Source organism: Heloderma suspectum, chromosome 5 (genome assembly GCF_057233095.1).
Source record: "Heloderma suspectum isolate Gila_16-S chromosome 5, 16-S_ref, whole genome shotgun sequence".
Taxonomy (NCBI): domain Eukaryota; kingdom Metazoa; phylum Chordata; class Lepidosauria; order Squamata; family Helodermatidae; genus Heloderma; species Heloderma suspectum.
In genome coordinates, this window is record NC_139462.1 from 224,839,171 (window position 1) to 224,853,173 (window position 14,003).

General features: G+C 46.4%; 1 protein-coding gene across 1 annotated transcript in view; it reads right to left on the reverse strand.

The window, feature by feature from the left end:
• Window positions 1-14,003, reverse strand: part of CRHR2 (corticotropin releasing hormone receptor 2) — a 139,087-nt gene that overhangs the window by 54,686 nt on the left and 70,398 nt on the right. Inside the window, exon 4 of the mRNA XM_084855101.1 lies at window positions 7,176-7,293. Coding sequence (XP_084711227.1) covers window positions 7,176-7,293 — 118 coding nt within the window. The remainder of the gene's footprint in view (window positions 1-7,175; window positions 7,294-14,003) is intronic.

Below are 14,003 nucleotides of genomic sequence, written 5' to 3' on the forward strand. Positions count from 1 at the left end.
AAATGGGGTCAAGAGGACTTCCAGGCCACGCCCATAGAGTCTACTAGAATGTCTGCCACTGTAGGCGATGCTCTAACTGCTGTGGACATTCTCTATGGTCATGCGGCCATTCCCAATGCTGGAGCTGCCACTGGGAGCCTTTTTGCACTGTGGAAGACATCGGGATGCATGCTAACCACTCCAGTAAGCTCTCCAGGTAACTACGGGGTGGGTGGGTAGCAGAACCATGCGGTACCATGTGGTTCCCAGTCGTGTGATGGGCCCATGTGTCATGGTTTCACTACCACCCTCCCTAGCTGGCCTAACCACCTTCCCCACATGCATGTGTGGTAGGTGGCAGTATTGCAACCGAAACTCTCCCCACGACCTGAGTTCGATCCCAGCGGAAGCTGGGTCCCAGGTAGCCGGCTCAGGTCGACTCAGCCCTCCATCCTTCCGCGGTCGGTAAAATGAGTACCCAGCTTGCTGGGGGAAAGGTAGTCATGACTGGGGAAGGCAATGGCAAACCACCCCACTATAGTCTGCCATGAAAATGCCAGCGCAAGCGACGTCCCTCTAGGAGTCAGTAATGACTCGGTGCTTGCACTGGAGGAACCTTTCCTTTCCTATTCCTTTTAGGGCTTTTTAAAAAAGCCATCTATGGTAATAGCCACCTCAGAAAGGGCAGGTATCCCTGCAGTTGTCATCCAATTTTGCCCTGAAATTATTAAAAAAAAACATTATTGGCGGTTCCTTAAAAGAAAGAAAGAAAAGAGCATAGCCCCCAAACTCCTACACCTATTTATCTGACATGTGGCATGTGTAATCCTCTCCTGAGGGGCTGCTATGCAAATATCATCCAATTCTGCCCAAGAGGGAAAAAAAAGTCATAGTTGTTTTTGGATTGCCCATGATAATGAGCGGGAAGTACGAAGCATTTAGGTTTCCAAACTGCTGAACCTTGAAGAGGATGGACTCTGAATAGATCCCCGCAGAAGTGGGCCAAAGTGCCAGATTGGGATCTGAGTCAAAGTGTGGAAGGGAAGTATCCATGCACATCACTAGCATATACCTGGAAGATAACCATACTAGAGATCAACCTATTTGAAAAATAAGCAGTTAAAAATTCACAGCAATAGGAGAAGATACAAGACATGAATGAATTTCCACCTGACCCTGCAAGCTCATGGCTACTGAAGCATGAGATTAGACATGCCATTCCTTAAACAGGTATCATCGCATCTGCTTTGGGGAGAACTGTAAAATTATACAGTGAACTGATTAAGCAGAGCTGAAAGAGCTGTCTTACTGGTTTCCTGCAGGAATTGGATCTCTGGCCTCCCTTGCACAACATACAGGAAATGTCCACACAAAATATCCACCTCAATATTTGAGGGAGCGCCTCTCCCTATATATGCCTGCCCAAAGATTGAGATCTGTTGGAGGGGCCCTCCTCTGCATCTCACCAGTGCGTGACACACACTATGATGGGACGTGGGAGAGGGCCTTCTCTGCTGTGGCACCCCGGTTGTGGAATGGCCTCCCCTTGGAGCCCTGATTGGCACAGAAGTTGGTTTCATTTTGGAGACAAATTCAAACATGGCTTTTCACCACAGCCTTTGAGGGCTAACTGAATTCCCTAAAGTTGCACACTGTTTTAACTGTTTTATTGTTTTAGATTTTTAAATTAGTATTAGCTTGTTTAATGGTTTAATTAAACCATTAATAAATGCTTGTATTCTGCCCTGAAATCTTAATGATATAGGGTGGGATACACATGTTTTTTTTTTTTTTTAAACAAACATAAAATGAGCAGAGCCCTTCCATCTGTGAAACACAGATCTTGGATTCCATCCAGCGATGAGAACGAAGTGGACAAAATATAGGATGGTGGGTTGCTTCTTCCTATCCATCCCTTTTATTAAAGGGCAAGAATGAATTGTTATGTTTAGTAGAGCATTTCTCTTCCTTTCTTTCCTTTTACATTGGAGTTATTTAAGAACACAAGAATTCACTTTTGGTGGATCGGATCCACAATCTTGTTGTGGAAAGAGAATGCATGGATTACTGTTATTTTTGTTTTACTGTTCTCCATGACAACATCATGGAATTTAGGGGTTGGATCCTGATTTAGTCATACTTAGAGTAGACCCACTGAAATCATGCAGACACAGTCACAACTAACTTCCCACTGATTTCAACGGGTCTACTCTAAGTATGCCTAAATCTGGATCCAACCGGTGAGGTCTAATTATATTGCTTTTACTGGAAATGAATGGTTTGTACTGATAGTGCGGTTAGCTGCTTTGAAGGTTGCTTGATGGGATGAAAGTGCCAGGTAGAAATATTTTAATAAATAAGAAAAAAATGATCATTTCCAAGGTATGAACAGTTTGCAGAAAGTGTATTTGTCTAAGAGTGGGAGCCACGGAACAGATCACATCTCCTTCCCATTTAGGTGGTCTGGATCTCTATGGATACCATGATGTAGCAGGAAAAAAGAGGGTGTCTGAATCAAACCAGAGTATGTGTGGAAGGTGATCTACCTATAGTATGCCTTAGTGTGTGATGAGAAAGAGAAGGAGAAATGAGATAAGGCAGAGTGAGGTGAAAGCCGTATTTCTGGGGCATTGATAAGAAGGCAACATGATTTAGTCTGGCACAATCCTATTGTTTAGGACTGGGCCATGTCCAAGAGGCAGAAATTATTTATAGGAATGATCCCCTTTTCTAAAAAAGAGAGCAAAAGATTAATGATTGAAACAGTTTTTTTTCCTCTTAAAGTTCCATCAAGGCCAGGAAGTGGAATAGCATCATAAATTACTGTAAAGTTCTGCTAAGGATAAGGCTACAGGGAGAAAAAGGTGAGTGCACAGAGAGGCATCTGAGGCTTTGATGAGAAAATGTGCTTCTGGTTGTACAGCAAATTATATATCACAAACAAGATCTGCAACAAAATGTTGCAGTGCAGAGTGCTCCTGTTCAGGGTTCCACCTTATTCCAGGACACTTCATTTCATATCCCCTCCCTCCAAGTTGCCTGTTTTTTCCCTAGCAGTCAGTCAGTATTCCATGCCAACAAGAGCATGCTCAGTTCTTGTTGAACTGCTTTTTTTCAGGAGCGGGGGTGAATGTCCCCCTGGATTTGTCTCTCTCTCTCTCTGTATATTTGTATTTCTGAAAACCTCATGTGGGAATGGTGCTGTTTTGGCAACATATGGATTGGCATGCAGAGACCTGTGTTTACTATTAGTACATACGATATTGAGCACCATTAATGTAACTGGCCTAAGCCAATAACCTAAGCACAAGAGACAGGTCTCTGACCCAGAAGAGCTTACAATCTACATTTTGATGGTGGGGGAAATGGAAAAGGGACAAGAAGAGGGAGGCAACAGTAACAAAGGGTGAATGTAAGCAAATACAGTTTCAGGATTACTTTCCTTTGGAGATTTAAGGGGTTTCAGGGATCTGAAGGCAAGAGAGAAAGGGGTAACAAATAGGATGTCTGTGATTTGGAAATCTGGCCCTTTTTTGGCTCAGTGGACTTCCACTACCTGCCTGACTTGACTTGCAATTAGGGATGGTGAGGGCACCTGACTCAGTCCGGGAGTCTGACAGACTCCCCCCCCCCCACTCATGCCTCCTGGCTCAGCAAGTATGTGTGTGTGTGAGCAGATCCGGGGACACGCGAATGGGTGCAGCAGCTTACAGGTGCTCAGAGGACCTGGATGGGGGGGGGATCCATCCATCCTTACTTGCAATGGTGTGTGTGTGTGTGTGTGTGGGGGGGTCAGGCTGTAATTTGTGCAAATAGAGATTTGTGCAAATTGCAGCCAAAATTTGTGCAAATTGCAGGTGCAATTTGCGTAACTTGTGCAAATTGCTGCTGTAATTTGCGCAATTCACAGCTGTAATTTGCACAGATTGAAAAAGATGGTAATTCTGCTAATTGGCCTGACTTGTTGCAGGCCAGTTAGTGGAAAAAGGAGTGAAGTCTGGGGGCAGGGGGGAGCCAGCAAAAACTCATCCAGCTCCACCCCTGAAATGGATACCTCCAGCATCCCTAGTAAGAAATTCTAAATGTAACATTCTTTGGGCTCTAAACTGATTTATGGGAGAATAACTTGGCCCAGATGAAGGAAGCAAATGGAAGAACGTATCTTGTGCCTAATCCTTTGACAGTCATTACCTCTTCCTAATTCTGATATCCTGTCTATCGCTATCAAACGCCCAAGAGCATGTAACATTTGTACTGATCCAGGGAACATCATGCAAATCAGAAGGTCAATATGGTGCAGGGGATAGAGTGTTCAACAAAAGCCCCCTCCAAACTTTCTCCATGAGAATAGCACAGTACGACCACACCAGTCCTCCCTGCCTCCAGTGCTGTGCCCGCCACTGGCCCTGTCCCCAAGACTGGGATCTCTTCCACATGCTTTGGACCTCTGCATGATCAGGAATCCCAGTCGTGTGGGAACCTATGTGCAGACACATGAACACACGTCCGTTTCCTCATTATAGACATCCATACTAGAGGTGGGCAAATCTGTTGGTTTCACTTTCTCCCACATTCAGATTTCTTAATTCTCAAGTTCTTTCTCTCATGAATATGGAGAAATTTGTGAATTTGGGTAAATTCATATCGCAAGCAAACTGAACCAAAATTCTCATGCATCGGCACCGGCCAAATCCAATAGGTACACCTAGGGCTGGCCCAAGACCTTTTGCTGGCTGAGGCAAAGAACAAGATGATGCCCTCAGCCCTCTCCTCCTCCATGTACAAAAGCTGACTGGACTGTTTCTTCAGCACTGACAATGGAGCAGCATCCTCTGCTGTACCTGAAGGCAGCAGGTTAGCTTAGGGGGCACAGGGCAGGCTGCTTGGCTCTCAGCTCTCCCCTTCAGCACCTTGCTGCCACCTCCCAGCATCTGCCACCTGAGGCAACTGCCTCACTCTGTCTAATGGTAGGGCTGGCCCTGGGTACACCTATTCCCAGCACAGAGAGGCCAATGTGTACCCACCTGCCATACAGCTGTTAAAGATGAGGAACCTGTCAGAATAAAGCGGTGGCAACCCTAAGAATGGATGTGTGAACCCACCCCCGTTCTCCCAGTGCCTGCCCAGCCCCTTCCCCCACTCACTGGTCCCTGGCCTGCACTTGTTGAGCCCCTCCCACACTTGGTGAGCAGCCTGCACTCACCCCGGCAGCTTCCTCCTTGCATACGCAAAATGCGCACTCGCAAAATGTGCATTTTCACGCATACGCAAAAATGCACATTTTTGCAAACACCATTCCCCCCTCCCCAAATGGCTACCATGGAACTTGATGAGGCCTCCAGGGTGAGTGGAGGCTGCTTGCCAAGCGCAGGCAGGGGGTGAGTGGGGGCAGGGGGTGAGCGGGGGCAGGGGCTGGGCAAGTGGGACTCAGGGATGTGGGCAGGGGGGTTTCCACCAGATTCCCGGATGGGATCGGGCACCTGCACCATCCATAGCCCTAACTCAGCACCAGAAACATGGCTGAATGCACAGGGTTTCAAACCCAGACTTTTAAGAGCTAAGCACTCAAAGCCCTGGGCCCAGATAGATGAAATCTGTCAGTTTTGGTTTCTCTCGCATTTGATTTTTCTCAAGTCCCTTTTGTCCCAAATATGGGGAACTTTGCAAATGTTGGAAAATTCTTATCAAAACTGAACTGAACTAGTAGCACACACACTACCAGGGGTGCAAGCTGCAGGGGCAGCTATTTCTGCTTCCGTACCGCATCCCTGGAAAGGAAATGGAAACAGCCTTGTTTTCCTCAGGAGCATCTGTGCTTTTGCACAGCATGACGCAGCAACAGCGAGCAGCCTGAAGTGCTCAACTTCCTGTGCTTTCAGAGGAGGGTGTGTGTGGGAAAGAATGGACTGGGTCAACAGTCCATTCAACTGGATGTCAGAGAAATCTGCAATGGGTTCAAATGAGTTCAGATTTCTAGAAATCCGACCTGCGGATATTGTAGTGAATCGGCTTGTTTTCCTGGATTCTGTGGACTTGTGGACCAGCTTTGTGATTGGGGGGGGATTTGCACAAATTCACACCTGTGCCAATGCGCATTCACGCAAGCAGCACAACTGCACACTTGCGCTAATGTGCACTAGCGATCGTGCACCTTTGCGCAAGTGGAATTGAATTCACATACACCCCTAAAAAAAATCCTCTTCTGTCAATGAGCAGATAACAGAATGAAAGACGTCTGACAATCCATGAAACAGAGATGGAATGGGTTTAACAAAATCTGTACATCCCTAACCCTCTGTACCGTTCTCTCAGTAGGGATGTAGGAGAAATCCTCCACGGACCCCAATGAGGCCGGATTCTATTGAATCTGCCCCCCCGAAGTCTATAGAGGATTGGATCTCCTACGTCCTCCATTTGTGTCTGCAGTTCGTCAGTCCAGCCAGCAGCGATACGGCAATAGCGGCCATATCGCTGGGTCTTCAGAGCTGGCCGGCGGCTCTGCGGAATCGCCACAGAGCGGAGCCAGCCGGCGAGGATCCTGGGGGGGGGGAGGAATGGATCACCTCCCCCTCCCTGGCAGACCCCCTGCAGACGGCAAGGTAAGGGATTCGCGTATCCCTATCTCTCAGTGGTCTTGGTTTCCAGCATGCACCAGGAAGTCCAGACATCATGATTGTCTCTGTCCTTCCAGCCTAAACATGCTAGCACCGCTCTGTGCCAGTTAGGTGGCATAGAGAGGCCACATCCTGTCACTCCTGACACTCATCCTTATTCAGGCTACAGCAGCATACAGCAGACAAAGTCAACTGGAAGCGTAACCACGGATGGATTGCATAGCAAATATCACTTCGAATGGGAGAGAAAAATGCTTTTTAATTCATGCCCACTGAAATCACTGCACTGCAGACCTAAAGCCAGTGTGCTGTACTGGTTTCAGTGTTGGGCCAGGACTCAGGAGATCTCGGTTCTAGTCCCTGCTCAGCCATGAAGCTCACTGGGTGACTTTGGGCCAATCACAGACTGTCAGCCTAACCTACCTCACAGGGTTGTTGTTCTGAGGATAAAATGGAGAGGAGGAGGAGGACAATGTAAGCTGCCTTGGGCTTCTTGGAGGAAAAAAGGAAGGATAAAATATAAAAATCAATCAATCAATCAATCAATCTGCCTTAGGTTATGCCATGTTGCTGAATGAGTACCTCATTGCTTTCATGAATGTTGTGGTCAATCATCTGGAGGACAAACCACATCACATTCCTCAGGATGAACGTTGTGATCAGGTTCCAGTGGATAATATTGCGAAGGCATCGGATGCTCCTACAGAGGCAAACGTACATGTCAGTCATCAGAAGGCTGCAGAAGTTTCTTCTTCAGCACCCTGAGGGAATGAGCACACCAGCGCTTCTGTCTGACCAAGACATGGAAATCTTGTGCTGTATTTTATGAAGAGAAATAGAGGTTAGCACATGTATAGCTGGTTAGGTGGACCGGTGGTGCTTTCCAAATTTCTGACACACTTTTCCAGAATTAGAATGGAAGGCACAGGTTGCATTTACATCTGAAAAGTTTCCCATTTAGAGTGTGAACAAATCAAGAATTACATATCCTCAGAGCAAGGATGAGCCAATCTGTCAAGTTTGATCTTGTGGAGATTTGTTTGTTTGTTTGTTTGTTTCATTTCTATACTACCCAATATTTGGTATATTTCTGGACAGTTCACAAAAATTAAAACCACAGAGTGCAGTGTAAAACAATATAAAATATGAAAGCTTAAAACCACAATATAACTGTACAACCAGAAAAAAACCTAGCAGCAACGCAGAGATTTAAAATACAGATTTAAAACACTGGAGCTAAAAGATTAGGAAGGTAAAATGCTAAAATACTGGGAGAATAAAAAGGTCTTCACATGGCACTGGAAGGAGAACAATGTAGGTGCCAGGTGATCCTCTCTAGGGAGCTCATTCCACAGTTGGGGTGCCACAGCAGAAAAGGCCCTCTTCCTAGTAGCCACCCACTTCACTTCCTTTGGCGGGGGCTCATGGAGAATGTCTGGACAGGCCCATATGGGAGGAGGCGATACTTCAGATAACCTGTCCCCAAGCCGTTTAGGGCTCTGAATGTTAATACCAGCACTTTGAACTTGGCCTGGAAATGGACTGGCAGCCTGTGCAGCTGGAAAAGTACTGGTGGCATAATATGATCTCATCGGCCAGTCCCCATTGCTGCCCTATTTTGGACTAGCTGAAGTTTACGGACCATTTTCAAAGGCAACCTCACGTATAATGCATTCCAGTAATCCAGACGAGAGGTTATCAGAGCATGGATGACTGCAGCTAAGCTCTCTGTCCAGATAAAGGCATGGATGGTATATAGGCCTAAGGTTCTCATTTTTTCCGCTGCCACGCTTGTTCCAACTTGGGTGTGCATCGGAGTGCGAACCTTTCCTTCCCTGCAAGTAAATCGATATGGATTTCTATGTGCATTTTTCTAAATGTACACTTTATCTGCATGCATTTCTTAAGTGTACACATTTCCCCCATGGGGAAGAGCAGTTTTGTGAGCATTTTCAAATGCATGCATTCTTTGCGTACACATTTCAAATATACACCATGCTCAGTCTCAGGAGGTGCAAATTGGGAATCTGCAAATAAAACTGCAAGGCCCCCCCTTCTCACACATCCCTCAGAGAAACACTGCCACCACCACCGATACTGAGAGTGATCCTCTGCACTGGAAGATCCACATTTTGAGATATCCTCCACCTCTAATGTTTTGGGCGAGCTTCCACATCCCCCACAAGGGGGACAGTCAAGAGGAGCAACTGTCAGGAGCGCCCTAGCTGCCTCTTGCAGTCCCCTCCAATAGCCAACTCAGGACTCAGACGACGAGGATTCTTTCCAAGGCTTTATTACTTTATTACTTTATGACTCTTTCAGATACTAATCACTAGCGACTAAGCAAGGAACAGCACTGGGGAAAGATAGCAGAGTAGCCTAAGCTCCAGGTAAGGCAGTTGGTCCCCATTTGAAGGGGAACCACGGGAATACTCTGAACTTATGGGCTATGGAGAGATCCTCCCTCTTTCCCTTGGGTCCTCGGGACGCGACCGTTGTTTGCGCGCCAAACAAGCGCTATGCCTCCTTTCGGCGCCCTCCATCTGTCGTCGCTCCCTGCATCTGTGCCGAGCATCCAGCAAGCCCCCCTCCAGCGCTCTCTCACTGCCAGGGTCACTATCTATCCCAGGAATGATGGCAGGAGGAATCTCGGCCAGCTGCTGTGCTTGTGAGAGATGAGCGAGCTCCTCTCCCATGGGTGGTTGGTCCTCCTCAGAATCAGAACTGCTCTGGGGCTCTATGGGCTCAGTTTCCACCCTGACAACGACTAGTGTAGGGGTGTTTCAAGAACTCAAGCAGAACCAAGGCAGGCGCAGCCTGTTGTGAGCAAGCTGTGTCCACTGTGATTCTGTTTGAACCCTTCCTGCTCCCTCTTTCCTTGCTCCCAGGGTCTCCAAAACTTACCTTGGAGCAGACATTGCTGGGTTTTCTTTTCTCAGTCCATGATGGAGTGTCTTTTCCCAGGGGGGACTGGGATTAAGCGTACAAGGCCAAGCCATGCTCCAACTGTATGCAACATTTCCACCAGAAAGGTGGCCTTCTCCCTGGCAGCGATGATGTGTAGAGTGTGAACTTCCTGATGGGGATTCTGGGACTTGTTGTGCTAGTCCAGGATGGGAAAGGACACTTTGCTGATGACTGGGAATGTCGGTCATTGCCACCTCTTTCTGCCTGAGGTAAATTTTAGGGGAAGGGAGCGAGTTAGTGGGAGGCTTTTGGAATGAAAAGCCTCCACCTCTTTTGGGGGTGAGTGAGTGGGTAGTCAACCATCTCTATTTATTATTTATTTATTGCATTTATACCCTGCCTTTTTTCCTCTTGCAAGGAACCCAAGGCGGCTTACATTATCCTCCTCCTCTCCATTTTACCCTTACAACAACAACCTGTGAGGTGGGTTGGGCTGAGAGTCTGTAACTGGCCCAAAGTCACCCAGTGAGCTTCCATGGCCGAGTGGGGACTAGAACCCGGATATCTCAGCTCCTAGTCCAACACTCTTGCCATTACACCACGCTGGTCTCCTAGACATATAGAGATGGAGCAACTAGGCAGAACAACTTGGGATTTAATTTTATTGTGTCTGTAAATCTGAAGTGAATGAAGAAATGGCAGAGGATGTCCTCCAAAGGCTCATGAAGGTTGACTAGAACAGGGGTGGGCAACCTGCAGTTGAAGAACCCCAACTTAACTTCACAGAGACTTCATCCTAATTTCAAAAGCCTTCTGCATGTGATCACTTTAGATCTCCATCAAGTGTGATCTGTTCCTTTCTTGGCAGCCTGCTGGATGGGAAGGAAGAGGGGGGGAAAGAAAGAAAAAAGGAGTGACCCTCCCACTTTTGGCTCTGGCCCCACCCACCAGTGGCTTTGGCCCCCTGCCCACTAACATGGGCAATCCTCCGACAGATTACTTGCGAGGGAAGAGGCTGCCCACTCCTGAACTAGAAGGAGGTAATGGCATTGCAGCTAATCATAAGGATGCTGGAGAAATTTGAGACGGACTAAAATGAAGTCGGATTTCTAAGAATCTGACTCCTGGAATCCACTGTGGAGTGACCCTTCCAGGCCACATGGAGTCCGTGGACTTTCGGATGAGTTTTTTACTTCCCCAAATTTACACATATAAATTCGTAGGAAAATACATAAGTTTCTGCTGAGGAAACACTGAATGGAATGGGGGCCAATGCGTGAAATGTTACATACTAAGGTAAATTATGTAAATACTTACGTAATTATTTGCGTATTTTTCTGCATGACGGGGAAAAAAATTGCATCCGTCTGTGAGCAGATGATGGAACAAAAGGCACCCGACAATCCGTGAAACACAGACAGAGCGGATTTTACACAGTCCGTACATCCCTAGCTAATCAGCAGAGGGACACTTCGGGCTCTCTGTTTTATTGGCGGGAGCTTTGGGCCTCCTAGGAGCCTTTAGTCAGTTAATTTCTCATGGCACTGCAAGTGGTTCCCATGTGGCATGCAGTCAGAGAATTGCTGGTAACTAGGCTGAAGCCTCCGATCCGCAAACGATCGACTCCACAATAATTGCCTTCTCTTCAGGGGACCTCTGTGAAACTGCTCCAGAGTTAATGGCATGTGCACAGCAGCCCTCATTCCTGATTTTGCAGTTGCTAAACATTTCACATATAATGCATCAAGTTATCTTAGTGAGGGAGGGGACTGCTCAGGGAGATTAGAAGACCTTAAGGTTGAATACATAGGAATATTTATTTAGGATCACTTCAACATCCACAGAATATTTTAGCACAAAATTGTGTATTACAATAAAATTGCTGCTCTCTGTGTGTGATAGATAGATAGATGGATAGATAGGAATCTGTGACTGGGATGATCATGGGGGCATTCAAAAATTTCATTCTAACTACGTTTTGCAAGATTCTTCAGCAGGAGAGAGGGTGAGTTGATGTTTCTAAAAAGCTCTTCGGAGTTTTAGAAGCCCTGGATTTTTATTTTTATTTTTATTTTTTTATCTTTTTACAAATCCAAAATACTGCTAACATGGAAAACCACAGCAAAAGTGAAAGCGGCTGTGTTCATTGCCCTTGGCTGAAAAATAATGATATGTCTGGGTGCCGTGCCAGATCAAAATAAACTGAAGGGCGACAAGGAAAGAGAGAGAGAGAGAGAGAGAAATGGATATAGTAACTGAAGGCTAAAAGGTAGAATGATAGACAGGTTGTATAGTAGGACAAAGATTTCGCAAGGCTTTCTCTGTCAAAATCCATATTAGGTTGGGAAAGAGCGTTGGCTATTGGGGAGTCTAGAAATGTAATAAATAAATAAATAAATAAATAGGGCATAAGACAAGCGGTGGCAACTAGATAATACAGTATGCTTGTGTGGTGCTGTCAGGTCTCACTGGGTTTTATGGGACAGCCATAAGGACGGATCATGGTGGTCTACTTAGTCTTAGGGATGATGGCAGAGTCTGGTTGTGGGCTCAAGCTCGGTGGGTTATCACCAGCTCAGCCCACAGACTGGAGTCTGAGGACTGCCGTGCTTGCCTGACTCGGTGCGTGCTGAGTCAGGCAAGCTCAGCAGGCCCTGCTGCCATCCCTGTCAGGAGAAAGGGACTCTGTCTCTGAGGCAGAGGTTGAGCCACCCCCTGATCCATGGGGGTGTCGTCACCTCAAAAGACAGGCTGGTAAGGCTCCTGTGGGAAGGAGTGCTCACCCCCAAAAAAGGTCTCAGGAGAAAGGGGCTTCAGGAGTAGGCCCTGTGACTGATGCTCTGTTTCCTGACCTTTTGGACTACCTATCGACCCTGCCTCTGGACTGCATAATGCACCTGACTGATTTACTGTGTCTTGACCTTGTTTGATATCTTGACCACTCCTGCTCTTGCCTGGTCCTCTTTGTCTGACTGACTACCTGTGTTCTGACTTCTGCCTGGATTTAGACCATGACTGTTGTAGCTTGGACCCCATTGGATAATCAAGTGTAGGCTTGAAGGTTGGCTGACTTCACTGCAGTTAGAGATGGCTACAGTCAAAGCAGGGCAGATCCAATGGTCATCCTCCTTTGAGGGTGAGTCATACGTTTGCGTCTCTGAATGATCACATGATGCAGAGATATCACCTGCCCCCAGTTGATTCACAGGAGGAAAGGCCAGTGCACTATGTCACACAGATGCATCAGACAGTCCCCTGTGTGGACAAGACCTTTGGAATTAACACATGTTCTGTGCCCTTCATTGGGGATGTATAAGAAATTTGTTTCATTTCATGCTAGATGCGGGTTTATCCAGTTTGCAACTCCCAGATTGAACAAATATCTGTACATTTTCAAGCTTACAATGTGATTCACAGTCTCAAAAAAAGAGAGAGTGTTCAACAGCATGCGAACATTAAAAAATGTGCATGGAAAAATGTGAACTTTTGAAAAATGCACATCAACATGCTTTAATCAATGGGAGAAGAAGGCATGCATTTCAGAGATGTGCACAATTTGGAAAAATACACATGAAAATACCTATGAATTTTTATGCAAAAAGGGAAAAATAAAGATCACAATCTGATATGGAGACAAAATGGTATGACCTTCGAGGTAGAATCTGAACTTCAACGAATTTGAGTTTTGCTTGTACACGCATCCCTACCACTCATCTTCCCTTTTTCATTAAAAAAACCCAGGAGCACAGACCAGGCAAACTCAAGCACTCCTACACCCCACTGCTTTCAGCGTGGGAGCCAATCATATGCTTACATCTCTCTTTCTTTGAATTAACGGGAAGTAAAAATGCTGAAGTATAGATCACGTTCAAGGATATTTCAGCAGAAGCATGATGCAGGAAGCCCACTGCTTCCATATTTGATGGAAGGCACAGCCAGTTTCCCCTACCCTAAACAAAAAACAACTCCTCCCCCGACTCGGTTCTGGTAATAACACCGATAATTAAAATTAGCAATGGTAATGCCATGTGAGTACCCCAGCCTGCTTAGGCGAATCCCTGCATGGAATGAATTGGAAACAGTGACCTTTCTGAAAGCTCTTGGATGCTTGTCTTCTAATTTTGTGTTGTATTTCATTAATAATGATGTCCAATTAAGGCAACTGTTTCATAAAAAGCGAGAAAGGCCTGCCATTAAGAACTTGGCAGTGGGTGCTCCCTCAGCTCTCCTTCCCACACTTTTCCGTTCAGCAAAAAGTGGCATGGTGGAACATTGGTGGAAAAAGCACGAGGACTCACGGAGTCATCACCTAGACAGAAATCTACTTGCATGTGGCTTTCCAGGCAATGGCGTCGCACCAAATATGGCTGCCAATGGGAAAAAGAATTAGAATCCTAGAATTACCAGTGGATACCGGTGGCTCCAATTTCAGTGGGGCTGTGAATCCACTCCGCATTTCAGTCAGAACCAGCCGGAATTCTCAAGAAGCTATCAAAGGTGCTG